This window comes from Desmodus rotundus, chromosome 1 (genome assembly GCF_022682495.2).
Source record: "Desmodus rotundus isolate HL8 chromosome 1, HLdesRot8A.1, whole genome shotgun sequence".
Classification (NCBI taxonomy): domain Eukaryota; kingdom Metazoa; phylum Chordata; class Mammalia; order Chiroptera; family Phyllostomidae; genus Desmodus; species Desmodus rotundus.
Window position 1 is genome coordinate 94,936,000 of NC_071387.1, and position 16,559 is coordinate 94,952,558.

Genomic DNA, 16,559 nt, shown 5'->3' on the forward strand with positions numbered 1-16,559 from the left:
TTTTGATGAGGTTGTGTGAGGAGGCAAGCCATGTTTACCTATGCTGCCATCTTGACTGGAAGTATAGATTGTTTTCTTATTGAATTTACAGGGCAAACTCTTTTAGGGGATTTGCTTTTTGAAAAAATTGATTGAAGTCTAACTTCTTCAAGGAAGGGTATGATTCCTCAACATCCCCAGGACTTGGTGCAACTGAGAGGCACTCAGGAGATTGGGCCCATCAGGTCCAGTCCTTCCCTGGCCTTCAAGTAATTGTCCATGCCCAGTGTTGGGCCAATACATGGCTCTCCCTCCACCTGTGACAAGGGATAGCCAGGGGTCCCTTGGCCAGAAGGAATGTATATTGTTTTGGGAATGGGTTGTAACTACCTCCTTATTTCCTTCTTGCCCTGTGACTGCTTCTTGACCTTTTCCTTCTGCTCATACACAGATGTAAGTAGCTCTGGGCCACATGCAAGTTTGTGCAACCTGGACCCATGCTGCCTTTGTCTGGTACCCCTTATAATGAGCCTCAGACTGGAGGAGGTAAGGTCTCTCTTACACCAACCTTCCACTGTCCATTCACCTGTAATATGAATAATAAGTGGCAAGTCCACATCTGCTAGTCCATCAGATGGTTTTTTTCAGAGTATCATGAACATTTAAGCAGCTCCCTGTTTTGGGTGTCCTGCGCTACACCCACTAATGTGTCATCAACCCAAGAGGACTATCCAGGGAGAGTATCTGGTCATTGTAATGTATGGACAAGGTGAAGAAGGCTCTGATGGTGGATTAAGGAATTTCACCAAGACCTCAGGTGTTAGATCTAGATGATGTGGCTGTTTCTGTAACCCTGTAAAAAGTAATTGGGCTGGAATTTCAGGATCATGTGGTTGGGCAATAAGTTTTAGTAACTCCCCTCTTCCCCACTTTGAGAGTTCCTGAGACCTAGCAGGAGCTCACCCGGACACCAACCCTCACACATCTCTGGTAAGCACTTGAGGACACTTGTTCTTTGCACTTAGCACTGTAAGGTCTTAGTACTTAGATTTCATTTTCACCACACTTCTGACTCAGGCCTCTGAGCAACAACCTCAGAGCCATCCTGATTCTGCCACTTACTGTGTGACCAAGGGTCTGCTAGAGCACTGGATCATTTCATTCATTTTGCAAGTATTTATTAAGTATCTACTGTGTGCCAGGCACCATTCTAGGTACCTTCCTATCTCTTCCAGTATTTAAAAAATGTCCTGCCCTGGCCGGTGGCTCAGTTGGTTGGAACATTGGCCCATACACCAAAGGTTGTGGGTTCAATCTCCAGTCAGGGCACATACCTAGGTTGTGGGTTCGATCCCCAGTTGGGGCACGTATGGGAGGCAACCAATCAGTGTTTCTCTCTCACATCAATATTTCTCTCCCTTTCTCCTTTCCCCTGTCTCTAAAATCAGTAAACAAATCCGTGGGTGAGGATTAATAAATAATAAAAATTAAAAATGTCCTATTACAGAAAGGCACTTATAACTTATATGTGCATTTTAAAGAATAATTTAAAGGCAATATGCCAGTAACTACTACCTAGGGCAAGAAATGTACCCCAGAGCACACTTCACAACTGCTTCTTCTTTTCTAGGGCTATCAAACTATCCTGACATTTGTGATAATTTCTTGTGTGTCTTTGTAGTTTCTCATCCATGAGTATATAGATTTCTCATCTTTATATATAGATTTCTAAACTATGTACTGTGATTTTTGCCACACTTAGACCTTATATAAATGGAATTGGACTGTATTTATTCACCCTTGTTTCTTTTGTGCTACAATGCTTTCAAGGTTTATCTCTGTAATCGCACATGGTTATAACCATTCATTTTTGTTGTATAGCATTTCACTCTTTGAAATACCACTAATTTACATATCCATTTAACTACTGATGAACACTGTTTTAAACTCCTGGCTCCTAGGACCAATGCTTTTCAATGGTGAAGGAATGTTCACCACAGTGACTGAGGCAGGAAGGATGAAGTGTTTGGGGAGCCTGCTGCCCAGGAAAGGCAGTGGAGTAGAATTTCTCCTGAGCTTCTGTGGCATTTAGATATGTAGCTTAGCTCTGCATGTGATTCCAGGCTGGAAGTAGGAAAAACCCACACAAGTACACACTTCTTTTTTTAATGTACTGTGTATTTTAAAAAATTGATTCATTCAGCACACCAACCCCTGTGAGTTCCAGCTGTTGCCTCAGCTCTTTTTTTCCAGGTCAGCCACCAAGTAGGGTTGGGTGTTCTTCAGGGCCTCAAGGAGCAGGTCTTTGCAGGTCAGGTCCCAGGCTGGAGCAAAGCTGTAGAGCCTCCTCATCTTCCCTGGATTGGTGGGCTCTGCCCGCACAGCCTGGTACTGCTCCTCTGCCAGAACCTTCCCGTACAGAGCATCCAGCACACCATCCACGTCTGTGACTCGTGCAATGAGGGCTGCCCGGTGCTGGTCCACAAAGTGCGGTCCTGGGGGCAGGAGGGAGTAGAACAGATGAGCTGGCACCCAGGGTGGGTGCTGGAGCCTGTCCCTGCTAACACTGCTTGCTTCAGAATTGCTCTGAGTGTACCCTAAGTGGGTGGAGCTCAAGGCGGGCAGCCCGCCAGGACTCCAGAGACAGTGGGATCGGCATAACTTGGTCTCTCCTTCTCCTCAACCAGGCTGGGCCCAAGGAGGTGTGTGGGTGTGTGGGTATGTGGGTGGGAAGGGTTTGCTCAGGCTTGCTCTCTCCTGGTTCTCTTGGCTGCGGGAACAGACAAAGTTGTGCAGGGGTGTGGTGTGGTGGGATGGGGCTGGTGAGGTGCCCAGACCAAGCGAGTTTGGGTATGAAGGCCTCACCTGATGTCGCGGCTGAGGTCGGGGTATGGGCTTTGATATCAGCTGGCACGGCTGCAGAGCCTGTAAGGGAATAAGTGGTTCTCTTCCCTTTCTCTTTTTCCAGGCTCCCGGGGGGTCAGGGGCCCTTTGGTCAGGAAGCCAGTCAGGACCAAGCGTTGGAAGCCTCCCTTCCCAGCAGGAGGAGTTTTCATTAGAGGGCAGGAGGAACAGAAAGTGAAAGAGCCCAAGGGGCAAACGTTCAGGTTGGGGGCTGGGTGTACGCGAGGGGATCTCGGAGGACGGAGGAGATTCTGGAGGGTGTGCGGGGTTCGCTCACCTTTGCTCGTGATGTCCTGCAGCCGCTCCGCGGTCTCCAGCATGCCCATGCCCCGCAGCACTTGGGCAGTGAGCTCAGCGCTGTAGGCTTCCAGGTAGCAGCTGACGAGCTTGTCGGTGAGGTCCACGGCGTCCATGGACTGCAGTGTCCCCCGCGGGATGCGCCCGTAGCCATCGCGCAGGGGCACTGAAAGCAACTTCAGCTTGAACTTCTTAAACTCGTCGGCAGTCAGGTTCTCCAGCGCGTCGAGGATGGCGTCTCGCGTGCACCCCATGGTTCCGGGGTCCCCCGCTGCCGCAACTGCCGCTCACCCCGGTATCTGCCGACCAGGAAGTTCTGCTCTTGGGCGGGACCTGAGTCCCTTAGCTAAGGGCTTAGGGGGAGGCGCCAGGAACCCATGCTCCAGCTGGTCCAGAAAATGGGACTCGCAAGACCCAGAGGAGAGAGGTTAATGGGTGGTGCCTGCGACACAAGGCTTGCACTTGCTAGCACAGAGCAGGAACCCAGTTCACGGGAGTGCCAAGGCTCAGAATCTTGGAATTTTAGAGCCCTGAAATCTCCACCATTCCCTGAACCTTAGCATCCTCTCGCATGTGTCATGGGATCATAAAATCAGAATCTTAACAGCCAGAACCTTGTAGCTCCTCCAATTCCACATACTGGGGAGAAATGAGGTGTAAAAGAAAACAGTGATGAATAACTGTGTGTGCTTTTTCTCTCAGCCTCAGGTTCCTTACCTGTAAAGTAGGGATAACACTGGCTCATTCATTTAGTAAATATTCCAACAGAACGTGAGCTACCTAGTGGTTCCTGAAACCTTGACAAATGCTTCCTGGGAGAGCCAGGATTTGGTCCCAGGAGAATTTTTGGGGGACATGATAAGAGACACTTAAAATGGTTGAGAAAATTCTTGACTGGAAGGAAAGTCATGGATGGAGAGTCACCCCAGGCCCAGGGGACTTGACCCAGAAGAGCAGGTGAAAGGTACACAGGGGGGGGGGATTGGAGCCCACACTGTGCCCAGGATCCTCAACTTGCTCTTAGACATGGCTGGGAAGGCCCTCTTGATCTGGCTCTGTGGATCGCACGCCTTGTCTTGCACCAATCTGCTCTCCCTCCTCCATCTCTGAGTTCCAAGCACACTCGCCTCTCAGTTCCCCAGGTGTGCCAGGCTCCTGTGCTTCTTTAAGGCTTTGCCCATGCTGTTCCCTTAAACTGGAAATCTATTCCCTCACTCTTTGCCTGACAAACTCTTGAGACTTTAGGTCTCAAGTTAAATGTCACTTCCTCAGAGAGACCAGGTTTAGAATCCCTTCCAGAGTAATTCCAAACACCTGCTACTTATTGGTAGCTACTCATAGCAATTGTGACTAAATTGTAACTAACTCTGTGTATTTAGCAACAGCCTTCCCTGTCAGCTTGTAAATCATGCCTGTCCACAGCATTGTTATATTCACAGCATCCAGAACAGTGCTCAGCCTATAGTAAGTGCTCAGTAAATCTTTGTGAATGGGCCTTGTGGCTCAAGGGAGGATACCAGTAACTGGAAGGTAAGCTTTACATATTAGCTGTTCAAAGGGAGGCAGCTTCCAGGAGCTGAAGGACGGTGGACTTGAAGCTGTACAGTCCCTAGTTTGAATCCTGGCTGTCCTTCCTAGGTGGGTATTGGGAATCCTTCGTTTTTCCCGCTCATGTGGGGTGTAGCAATCACCAGTCCTTGTAGTGATGTGATCCTGACATACTCTACATTTATTCATTTATTTATTGGGCACCCACCCCCACCAGAATGTGAGTTTCGTGAGTGCAGGGACACTGTCTTGTTCGCTGCTGAAGCCCCAGCATGAAGAGACTGCATGGTGCACAGTAGATGTTCAGTGAAGGTTTACTGAATGAAGGAATGAATGGGGCTGTGTTACCTGCAGCACATTGTAGTTAAGAGCTTCCAGAAGGATAGCAGGGCCCTCTCCCATCATTGTGGGTGTTGCCCCACACGGGCTGGGTGGTACTATGTGCCCGCATCCTCACCATGGGTAGCACTTCTGGCCGCACAGCCGGTGTTACCTGGCTCGTGGCTGTTTATTACTGCGCATCCTCACTGGTCTTCATTCTTCCAGAATCTCCAGCTCCTTTTGTGCACGGTGGCCAGAAGGCCACATCTTCCCAGCCCACACATTGGTCCTGTCCCTCCCCTGCTCAGAAACCTGCTATGACTCTTAGTGCCCCAGAGTCAAGTCAAGCTCCTTGGTTTGGCCTTCAGGCCTTTGCCAACCTCCTCAGCAGCACCTTCTCCAATGGTGGCCTCTGGGCCTCTGCACATGTGGTACTTGCTCTCTGCTTGGCTTTGTTTTCTTCCTGGTCTGCTTTTCGGGTTTCTGCCTGTGCTCCAGCATTCATCAAGGATCACTTTTTCTGAGAAATAATAAACATTGGAGCCCCTCTTTGGGCTGTCATCCTTCATGTGCATTATTTCTCAGCCTTACAACAATCACTATGGAATACAGAACAGTAGCCCCATTTCACAAATGAGAAGACTGAGTGAGGCTCAGGTTAAAGGACTTGCCCAAGGCTGTGTAGCTGAGGGGTCACATAGCTTGTCTGTCTAACCTCTGAGTCTGTCCTCTGCCCACTCTTCCCTGTTGACTTTTCTGTCCTCTCTGTGCAAAATGAGTTATTGCTTGTCCAGGTCCGCAGGATGCCCCTCCTATGCCTCTACTGCAGTGTTTATCACACAGTGTGCCCATTCTCTCTACTTTCCCCACCAGACTGAGCTCCTTGAGGCCCCTTTCTGGTCCACAGCACCCAGCGTAGGGCTTGGCACAGACTCAGTCTTGATAAGCCTTTATGCAATGGCAAAAGAATCCTAGAATCTAGAACCATAAAAACCTGCTCTTTTTACATTAGAATCTTAGAAGCTTTGTGTCTTTGAGCCATGCAATTTAAAAATTGATTGCCCAGGCTTTGTTCCAGAAGAAGCTTTTTGACATAGTGTGTAGCTTAGCATGGTCTTTCGTCAGCTTCCACCATGGCGTGCCGTAGCTGGGGCCACCAAGTGCAGAAGGTGATGGTGCAGCCCATCAACCTCATCTTCAGATACTTGCAAAATAGATGTCAGACTCAGGTGTGGCTCTGTGAGCAAGTGAATATGCGGATAGAGGGCTGTATCATTGGTTTTGATGAATACGCGAGCCTTGTATTAGATGATGCAGAAGAGATTCATTCTAAAACAAAGTCAAGAAAACAACTAGGTCAGATCATGATAAAAGGAGATAATAGTACTCTCCTCCAAAGTGTCTCCAATTAGAAATGACTAATGAAGTGAAAAATTGTTGAGAAGCAATACAGTTTGTATTTTTTAGGTGTTCTTTGTTGTGGGTAGTCCTTGAACATTTATTCATATTGTTTTGATTACCCTTTTGTTATTACCAGATAACAATAAATGCTAAGTGATTGTTTTTATTAAAAAAAAAGATTGCCCAATTCAACCCTTACACAGAGCAGAGATCCCTTCGGCCACGTGGCCATCGACTGCATCACGTGAACGCTTGTTTGGGTGGGGCGGCCTTGGCTTTCAGTAAAACCAAGGTAACATATTTCAACCGGACCTTCGGGGCTGCAGGGAATTGCACTTAGGGGAATGTGTGTTGTGACTAGGAGGAGAAGGTGGGCTTCTCACAGCCGGCTCCCTGGGGGTGAGGGGGCTGAGGGAGCTGAGGACATGTCACAGTGGTGTGACACCGCGCCTCTTCCCTTATTCCTGCACATCGCCACCCAGGATCCCTCCTTTTGGGCCAAGCTTGCCCCTGGCATCAACCCCAGTCACATTCCTACTGCGCCCATTTGGACCGAGACATGGAAGACATGGTCTTCACCTGACACTGCAAGTTCACCGCTCAGAGCAAGTGGTAAACTTTGGTGTGATGTTGCAGGGAGACAAGGGACAAGGGGCCTGGGACATGCAGCCTTTCCTCTCCTGGGACTGGAAGCCTCACTCCTGCAGTGGTTTCAGGATGGATGGAGCTCAGTGGGAACAACTTACACCTTCTGATAGGTGGCTGTGCTCTGTGTGAACATTGTAGACTCGGAACTCAGAAGGACACGAGGATTCTGGAGACTCTATTTTATTCTAAAAACCTGTATGAAGATCTACTACGTGCCCAACCCCACGAATAAGTGCTGGTGGAAGATGAATAATAGTAACAACAGCTTTCTTTTTTTTTGAATTTACTATGTTCTAGGCACTCTGCTAAGCACTTAACATTCATAATGTCATTTAATATTCTGAATGAGCCCCACAAGGTATGTGTGTTTATCCCACTTTACAGAGGAGAAAACAGGTTTTCAGAAATTACTCTGAAAGCCTATCCTGGTAATAACTGAGAAAACACAGATTGAACCCATGTCCATCTGACTCTTAGGCCCAAATTCCAAGCAACATATTAAAAGTCCCAGTGTTTGTTGGTGTATCTCTTCACACCATACCCCTCTCCTTTCTTGAAGAGTGAATAAAAACTATTCTCTACAAAAAGAAAATAGTCGCAATGTCCTCAAATATCAACAAATTGCTTGGAGGGATTATGAATGTGGAAATTTATGCCTCCTCCAGACGGTCCACAAACACGCTTAGGAAGACAGATATTGCAATAATAGTAATGATTGAAAACTTCCTACCTTTTACAGAATGTTTTAGAATGTATAAAGCACATTCAGAAGATTGTGGGAGAGTGGGTAAAGCAGGAAACGAGGGGGGGTCAGACCCACACAGATTTGATTCCCAGACCCTCTACCTCTTAGCTGTGTGCCTTGGGAGGTCACAGCGCCTCTCTGGGGTCTGCATCCTGTGTCACTGGTGCGCTCACCTCACTGAAAAGGGCAGAAGGTTGCCCCGGGTCCCTCAGGGAGGTAGAAGTAGAGTCCATTCATTCCTGGAGATTGCCAGGGTGGTTTCCCCCGGGAAAGTGGGGAATAGGGGCCTTGGGCAGCTCTAATGTCTCCCTTGGCCCCCGTTTCTGCAGGAAGTCTCAGAGCTCTGAGCTTAGACCACTGGCAGGAAAGAACCTCCAGTCTTCCCTCAGGCCCACCCTTGCCCCCTGGACCAGAGCCAGAGCAGTTGGTGGTAAGATGCTTCCTGGGTGTGACCCTCCACCCAACAAAAGTAACCCTTTGATTGCTGGAGCCAGAAGGACCAGAGACTGCCAGGACATTGGGCAAGTAATTTAATCTCTTTGTGTCTCATGGCCTCCCTGTAAGATAGGAACATTGATGACGTTGTTATGGGTTACAAATGAAGTTATGAGATTCTAAATGGGTTAAAAATTGTGAAGTGCTACTATGTGTCAGGAACGGACCTGACACATAGTAGGCGCCATTGTCATTATTAAAGTTACTGAGCCTCAGTTTCCCAGTCTGTGAAGTGGGGATGATATTGTCGGCCTTACAGGGTTGTAGGGAAGATTCACTGGAACCATTCGTAATAATAATTGTAATAACACCAACAGCCAGCATTTAGTGAACATCTTCTGTGGGCCTGGCGTTGTTCTAAGAGCTTTACACACATTAGCTTGTTGAATCTTCATAACAATGAAATACTCTGATACTGATCCTTAAACAATCCTCATTTTACAAATGAGGAAATCATGTTATATAACTTGCCTAAAATCACACAACAAGGAAGGAGCAGAGTCAAGATTTAAGCTAGTAGCGTCAGTCACTGCTTCCTAATCCCTTTGGGGCCAGCACACCATCCCCGTGTTGGTTTATATTGTCTGGGTTAGTCCTCATGACACCCTATGGGGTGGCATCATTATCCTCCTTATCCTTGTATTGTAGCTGAAGATGCTGAAACCTGGAAAGGAAGGCGATTTTCCTGAGCACATGATGTCAGCATTCAGGACCTGCTTCTGCAGTGGTCCTGAGTGGGAATTTCTGGCTTCTTCTACATTTATCCAATACAAGGAGTGCTCACCTCCTGCTGCACTTATTACTCCAGCTCTTGGGAAGCTCTCCCTAACGGAGAGATTTTACCCTTGGCAGGAAACTAAAATCTGCCCTCTCTGAGCCCTGGGGACTCCAGGGACCTCACAGAGCCCTGTCTTAGGGCCAGCAGCACTTGTCCTCACCTCCTCCTCCCCTAGACATGAGTTTTGGCCCCTTCTTGTCCTCTAACCTCTTGTAGACAATCAATGTCCCTTCCGTGGGCTAGAGTCATTCCTGGCCCACTGACAGAGAGGTAATGAGTGGACCGTCACCTTCCTGTCCTGGGTTCCCACTCACTGCTATTGACCAAACCTCCAGCCCCAGCCTGGCAGTGACGGAAACTCCAGGTGAGATCTACATTTGAGATGCTGACTTTTCTGAGACATAGTGAAGTGGCTTGTGATTTCAGAGACCAGCTCCAGATACACTCTTATCCCCACGCCCCTCCGTTTGCCAACCCCTGGCCAAGTCTGAGCCATCAAAAATGGCAGAGAGAAAATCAGAGGCTTAGCTGTAGAGTGGAGAAATCAAACTTCCTTGGATTTCTCAGGTTTGAGTGAAAGGCCTTAGCTTCCTGAGACTGCTCACTTATCACGAGAATTAAATCTGGAGTCATTTGTATAGTTAATTGCTCTGATGGAAAAATAATAATAAAACTTCTCTTATCTCTTCATGAGAAGCCCAAATGACTATAGCCTGAACAAGGTTGCTAGGTTCAGCCTCCAGGGTTCCAGGAAATCTGGAGTAGCTTTCAAAGCAGGCCAGCAGGCAACACACAAAAGCTTCAAGCATTCAAGAAATGAGCTCCACAGCTTGGAGACAAGTCCAGACCTTGGAGATTTCTCATGAAAGCCAAGATATGTGAAGAGCTATCTGACTCTTGGGGAGATTTGTATACCTGCCAAACAGTTGGAGTAAGAAGACCTTTAGGCAGAGGAGGGTGACAGCAGCTTCCTTCCCCTTTGTAAGCAGGAAAAATAATTCTTGTTGCTCACCTGTGGGGTGTCTGGCTACTCTCATGGGATGATGGACCTGGCTCTCATCACGACGTCATCCTAGAGCACAGGGTGCGGCGGGGTGGGGGGGGAACATTTACTATTCACTGTGAGGTATTTAACGAGAAGTCTGTCTCTGATCCAGACACCTTGTGTGCACATCTGGGACAAAATTCATAAACACGAATATTAAACGCCCAAGAGAGAGGCAAAGATAGTCCAAAGGGGAAATTAAGAGACTGAAACAGAATGGAATCTCTGGGAGAGACAGAACGGTTGAGGGAGAAAACAAATCCGGGTCACAATTTCTCTCAGTAAGAAAGCACCCACTGTGTGCCACACACTTCAGGTTGGAGACAAGCAGTGAACAAATTTATATTCTGGTAGGAGGAGAAGGACGAAAAGCCAATGAGTAAAATATATTGCATGTCAGATGGTGATAAATGTTTTGAAGAAAAGTAAAACAGGGAAGTGAGATTTAAAATCAGGGAGTTAGGGCCCTGACCGGTGTGGCTCAGTTGGTTGAACATCTTCTGGCAAGGTGAAAGGTCAGGGTTCGACCCTTGGTCAGGGGACAGGCCTGGGTTGCTGGTTTGTTTCCTGTTCAGCGTGCATGTGAGAAGCAACAGATCTGTGTCTCTCTCTTACATCAACATTTCTCTCCTTCTCTTTCTCCCTCCCTTCCACACTCTCTAAAAATAAATATATAAAATCTTTAAAAATAAATAAATAAATCAGGGACTTAGGAAAAGCCTTACTGAAAAGGTGACAGTAGGTAAGGATCTGAGTGAGGACAAGGAGGGAACCATGCAATGCTTGGGTTTGAAAGAGTTTTCCAGGCAGAGGGGATGGCAAGTACAAAGGCCAAGGCTGGAGTGAGCGGGGGGGCGGGGGGTGCGGCGGTGTTAGGAGATGGGTGAGAGATACAAAAGGTCATATTGTGTAGAGCCTTGTGGGCCACTGTGAAGACTTTGGTTTTTATTCTGAATGAAATTTAAACTGAGATGTCAAGGATAAGCACACAGGAAGGCCTGAGGCTCCCAGGGCAGAATCAATTTCTGGGCTGCAGTTTATGGATTCAGTTCATTCATTTTTTAAAATAATGTTTTAATATTTTATATATTTATTTTTAGAGAGAAGAGAAGGGAGGGAGAAAGAGAGGGAGAGAAACATCGATGTGTGAGAGCTATCCATTGCCTCTTGCATGCCCTCAACTGGGTACCTGGTCCACAACCCAGGCATTTACCCTCACTGGGAATTGGACCAGCAATCTTTCAGTTCACAAGCCAGCACTCAATGCACTGAGCCACACCAACCAGGGCCAGTTCATTCATTTTTTTAACTGTTCCTCTATTATTTACTTTCCAGACATTAAGGGAGGCCCACTCTTCCCCTGATATTTTGCCTGACGCTGGAGAGACAGAAAAAAGACTCTTCCCTCAGCTCTGGAGGAAGGAAAGCTTTCAGGGTGGGGTGAGGTCCTGTCTTTCCGAGAGTGGAGATAATACTCTCAGTGTGACCTTGGAGAGCCATAAGTTTGGGAAATAAGTGGGTGACAAGCTGGGGAGGGGACGTACTTGGGGAGGAGGAAAAGCTGGAGATTGTGGAAGTGGGTTGGGGGAGAAAGGATAGACTCTTACCAATCTTGTTTCTCTTCTCTGTCGTATGAGAGGCTCTGCCTCCTATTGGCTCTGAGCCCTGGCTTCAGACTGGGCAGGGAAGGACAGTGGGATAGGCCAGGACAGGTGGCCTTGACATGGGTTGCTTGTTCCCTGACTGCTAAGTCTTCACTTTTAGAACAATTTCCATTTGGATAGGAGTGCTCTGCCTGAGAGAGATGGCTTCTGCTGTATGGAGAATGACTCAACACAAGGATCCTGGTGGTTTTTCCTTAAGCTCTCTTCCCAGAGCCACCAACCCCAGATTCTCCTCAGGCGTCTCTAGGCCACTCTGCCCTCCCTCTACTGGAGCCCAGGAACTTCTTGGGCAAATCTCTGATTCCAGATCTGGGACACAGGAAGCACCAGATGAGCCTGGAAGATCTTTTATGTTATATATATCAGGCTCTGGGGTACTGAGTCAATTCAACCCAATTTAATGAGCATCTTCAATATACAAAGCAATATGCCCAAGAACCATTGGAAGAATCTTTGCACCTACTAGAGATCCTTGGAATCCATTGGAGAATCATGGATCTAAAAACATCTTGATTTCAGAACACTTTTTATGTGAAATTATCTGTTATTGGTCACAGAGAGCTACTACTTACAGTTCCTGGGAGAGGGCCCTGAATAGTGAGAGCTGGCCAAAACCCATGCCTTTCAGACAGGTCACTGAGATTGTACCAGAGAAGGGAAGGCTGCAGGTCTGTACTCTTCACTATACCAGAATGCAGAGCTCTGTTCAGATACATTTAAGAAAGAAGAACCTTTATGGAGGCAGCAGCCATGTTGCAATGAGCCAACAACACAGATGATATAAAGAGCAAGTACAGGGAGTAATGAAACCATACCCTGGAAGCATGAAGTTATAACTCTCCCGACAAGCTGAACCCTGAAAATGAGATAGTGCCTTTAGTCAAACTGCTCTGAAAAAAATTTCATGTATTTATTTTTTTATTATTTTTCAAGCACAGTTGTCTTCATTTTCCCCCATCCATCCCCCACCTCCACCCTCAGTCCTACCCCCCTTTTGCTTTGTCTGTGGGTCCTTTATACATGTTCCTTGATGACGCTTCCCATTCTTTCCCCTGTTATCCCCCTCCCCTCTCGTTACCATCAGTCTGTTCTTTATTCCACTGTCGCTGTTTATATTTTTTGCTTGCTTGTTTATTTTGTTGATCAGGTTCTGCTTATAGGTGAGATCATATGGTATTTGTCTTTCACCACATGGCTTATTTCACTTAGCATAATGCTCTCCAGTTCCATCCATGCTGTCACAAAGGATAGGAGCTCCTTCTTTCTTTCTGCTGTGTAGTATTCCATTGTGTAAATGTACCACAGTTTTTTGATCCATTCATTTACAGATGGGCATTTAGGTACTTCCAACACTTGGCTATTGTAAATTGTGCTGCTATGACCATTCGGGTGCATAGGTTCTTTTGAATGGGTGTTTCAGGGTTCTTAAGATATAATCCTAACAGTGGAATTGTCGGGTCAAAAGGCACTTCCAGTTTTAGTTTTCTGAGGAAATTCCATACTGTTTTCCAGAGTGGCTACACCAGTCTGCATTCTCACCAATAGTGCATTAGGGTTCCTTTTCCTCCACAATCTCACCAGCACTTGTTGTTTGTTGATTTGTTTATGATGGCCATTCTCACCAGTGTAAAGTGGTATCTCATTGTGGTTTTAATTTGCATCTAGTGATGTTGAGCACCTTTTCATATGTCCCTGGGCCCTCTGTATTTCCTCCTTGGAGAAGTGTCTGTTCAAGTCCTTTGCCCTTTTCTTTTTTTTTTTTTAATTTATTTAATGCCTAATTCTCAATGATCTGCTTTACTCTATGATTTTAGTGAGATAGAAATGGAGTGGTAGATATTTTCTGGGTCCTGGAATGGTAGCATGAGTTAATATGGTTTGTGAACTTTCTTTTTTTTAAAGTATACTTTATTGATTATGCTATTACAGTTTTCCCAATGTTTCACCCTCTATCCCTCCTCCACCCTGCACCCCCCAGCCCTCCAGCTTTCCCCCAACCTTAGTTTATGTCCATGGGTTGTACATATAAGTTCTTTGAGTTCTCTGTTTCCTATACCATTTTGAGCTCTCCCCATCTATTTAATGCCTACCAATTATGCTTCTTCTTCCCTGTACCTTTTGCCCCCATTCATCCCTTCCCCCTTCCCACTGAAAACCCTCCATGTGATGTCCATTTCTCTGATTCTGTTCCTGTTCTAGTTGTTTGCTTGGTTTTTATTTTCATTGTTTTTCTTTCTTTTATTTTTTTTAGGTTCATTTGTTGATAGTTGTGAGTTTGTTGTCATTTTACTGTTCATATTTTTTATCTTCCTTCTCTTAAATAAGTCCCTTTAACATTTGATATAATAAGGGCTTGGTGATGATGAACTCCTTTAACTTGACCTTATCTGGGAAGCACTTTATCTGCCCTTCCATTCTAAATGAAAGCTTTCCTGGATAGAGTATTCTTGGATGTAGGTCCTTGACTTTCATGACTTGGAATACTTCTTTCCAGCCCCTTCTTGCCTGTAAGTTTTCTTTTGAGAAATCAGCTGATAGCCTTATGGGCACTCCTTTGTAGGTAACTCTTTCCTTTCCTCTTGCTGCTTTTAAGATTCTCTCCTTATTTTTAAACTTGGGTAACTTAATGATGATGTGCCTTGGTGTGTTCATCTTTGGGTCCAACTTCTTTGGGACTCTCTGGGCTTCCTGGACTCCCTGGAAGTCTATTTCCTTCTCCAGATTGGGGAAGTTTTCCTTCATTATTTGTTCAAATAAGTTTTCAATTTCTTGCTGTTGTTCTTCTCCTTCTGGCACCCCTATAACTTGGATATTGGAACATTCAAGTTGTCCTGGAGGTTCCTAAGCCTCTCCTCACTTTTTTGAATTCTTATTTCTTCATTCTCTTCCAGTTGGATGTTCATTTCTTCCTTTTGTTCCAAATTGTTGATTTGAGTCCTGGTTTCCTTCCTGTCACTGTTGGTTCCCTGAATATTTTGCTTTATTTCATTTTGGGTACCTTTCATTTTTTGACTAAGCTCAGTCAGCTCTGTGAGCATTTTGATTACCAGGACTTTAAATTTTCCATCAGATAGGTTGCCTATCTCCTCATCGCTTAACTCTCTTTCTGAAGTTTTGCTCTGTTCTTTCATTTTGGCCCTGTTTCTTTGTTTGGGGCCCCTGTTAAGTTGTAAGTTGTAAGGGGGTGGGGCCTTAGGTATTCACCAGGGCAGGGCAACCCTCCTTACTGCCATGCAGCACTGCCTGTGGGGGAGGGGCCAGAGAGGAAACAATGCAGCTCACCTGCTCCTGTCTCTCCCACTTTCCAAGGAACTCTCATGTGAGACTGGGAGTTTCTCCCGCCGCAGCAACCGCCATAGTCCACAGCCCACTCTGAGTCTCAGTTCCCCTTAAGTCAGCCCTGCCTGTGCAGCCCGCCCTGCCCGTGCAGCCCGCCCTGCCCGTGCAGCCCGCTCTGCCCAAACAGTCCACCACCTTGCCGTGGTTTCTCTCCCATCTGCTGCCTTACTGGTCTGGTTGTTCTGTTTGACTGTTTCTTTAATTCGATGGTTGGTGGGATTCCATGCAGTCTGATTTTGTGGCACTTCTGGTTGTTTATTGATTTTAGATTGGTCATTATCCTCCTTTTGGTTGTTCGAGGTTGCAACGGGTTTCTACCTACACCTCCATCTTGGCTGGAACTCTCCTTTGCCCATTTCTTAATTGGGTTGTTTGTATTCCTGGAATGGAGTCATGTGAGTACTTTTTATATTTTGGAGATCAAACCCTTGTCCAACGTATCATTTGCAAATATATTTTCCCAGCAGTTGGTTCCCTTTTCATTTTGCTGATGTTTTCTTTAGGCATGCAGAAGCTTTTTATTCTGATGCAGTCTCATTTGTTTATTCTTTCTTTTATGTCCCTTGCCCTGGACTCAATGTTTTCACAGAAGAATTTTATAAAACATTTAAGGAAAACCTAACCCCTATCCTTCTCAGACTATTCCAAAAAAATCCAAGAAGAGGGAAGACTCTCAGACTCTTTTTATGACGCCAGCATCATCCTAATCCTAAAACCAGATAAAGACACAACAAAGAAAGAAAACTATAGGCCAATGTCACTGACGAACACAGATGCTAAAATCCTCAACAAAACATTGGCAAACTACATCCAGCAATACATTAAAAAGATCATACACCATGATCAAGTGGAATTCATCCCAGGGATGCAAGGATGGTACAATATTCTCAAATCAGTAAATGTAATATACCACATAAATAAAAGGAAACACAAAAATCACATGATCATATCAATCAATGCAGAAAAAGCATTTGATAAGGTACAGCACCCATGTATGATAAAAACACTCAGCAAAGTGGGAGTAGAGGGATTGTACCTCAACATGATAAAGGCCATCTACAAGAAACCTACAACCAACATCATACTCAATGGGCAAAAACTAAAATATGATAAAAATATAGTCAAGCTGTGCCAAGAAACTCATTTCCTTAGGATCATGTTTTACCTATTGCCTTACTCAGGATAAGGGTGGCTCCTCAAAGTGGGATTCAATTGAGTCCTTATGAAATTGTATACAGGTGGCCATTTTAGGCTATGATTGTGGTGGGAGATATGTATATAGACCAAGAAGTAAAGGTAAAGAAAATGTACAACTTTTAAGTCAGACCTTAACTGTGATCAATGACCTTGCTTGTATTACAGATCTCTCCCCTACAGGCTGCTACATTCCTTTGA

General features: G+C 45.9%; 2 protein-coding genes across 3 annotated transcripts; one reads left to right on the plus strand and one right to left on the minus strand.

Annotated features, from left to right (window-relative positions):
• Positions 1-2,137: 2,137 nt before the first annotated feature.
• Positions 2,138-3,726, minus strand: LOC112304871 (apoptosis-associated speck-like protein containing a CARD). Of its 2 annotated transcripts, XM_024560552.3 has the most exons (3): positions 3,161-3,708; positions 2,845-2,904; positions 2,138-2,474 (listed from the first exon to the last, which is right to left on the minus strand). In XM_024560552.3, the coding sequence occupies exons 1-3, from the start codon at positions 3,432-3,434 to the stop codon at positions 2,215-2,217; spliced, it is 594 nt and encodes a 197-aa protein (XP_024416320.2). In that variant the 5' UTR covers positions 3,435-3,708; the 3' UTR covers positions 2,138-2,214. The 2 variants fall into 2 exon arrangements, with proteins under 2 accessions (XP_024416320.2, XP_053782390.1); XM_053926415.2 differs by lacking the exon at positions 2,845-2,904 and having other exon boundaries at positions 3,161-3,726.
• Positions 3,727-3,903: 177 nt separating this feature from the next.
• Positions 3,904-6,694, plus strand: LOC128781188 (small nuclear ribonucleoprotein E-like). Its single transcript, XM_053926433.1, has one exon. The coding sequence runs from the start codon at positions 6,183-6,185 to the stop codon at positions 6,459-6,461; it is 279 nt and encodes a 92-aa protein (XP_053782408.1). The 5' UTR covers positions 3,904-6,182; the 3' UTR covers positions 6,462-6,694.
• The last annotated feature ends 9,865 nt before the right edge of the window (positions 6,695-16,559 follow it).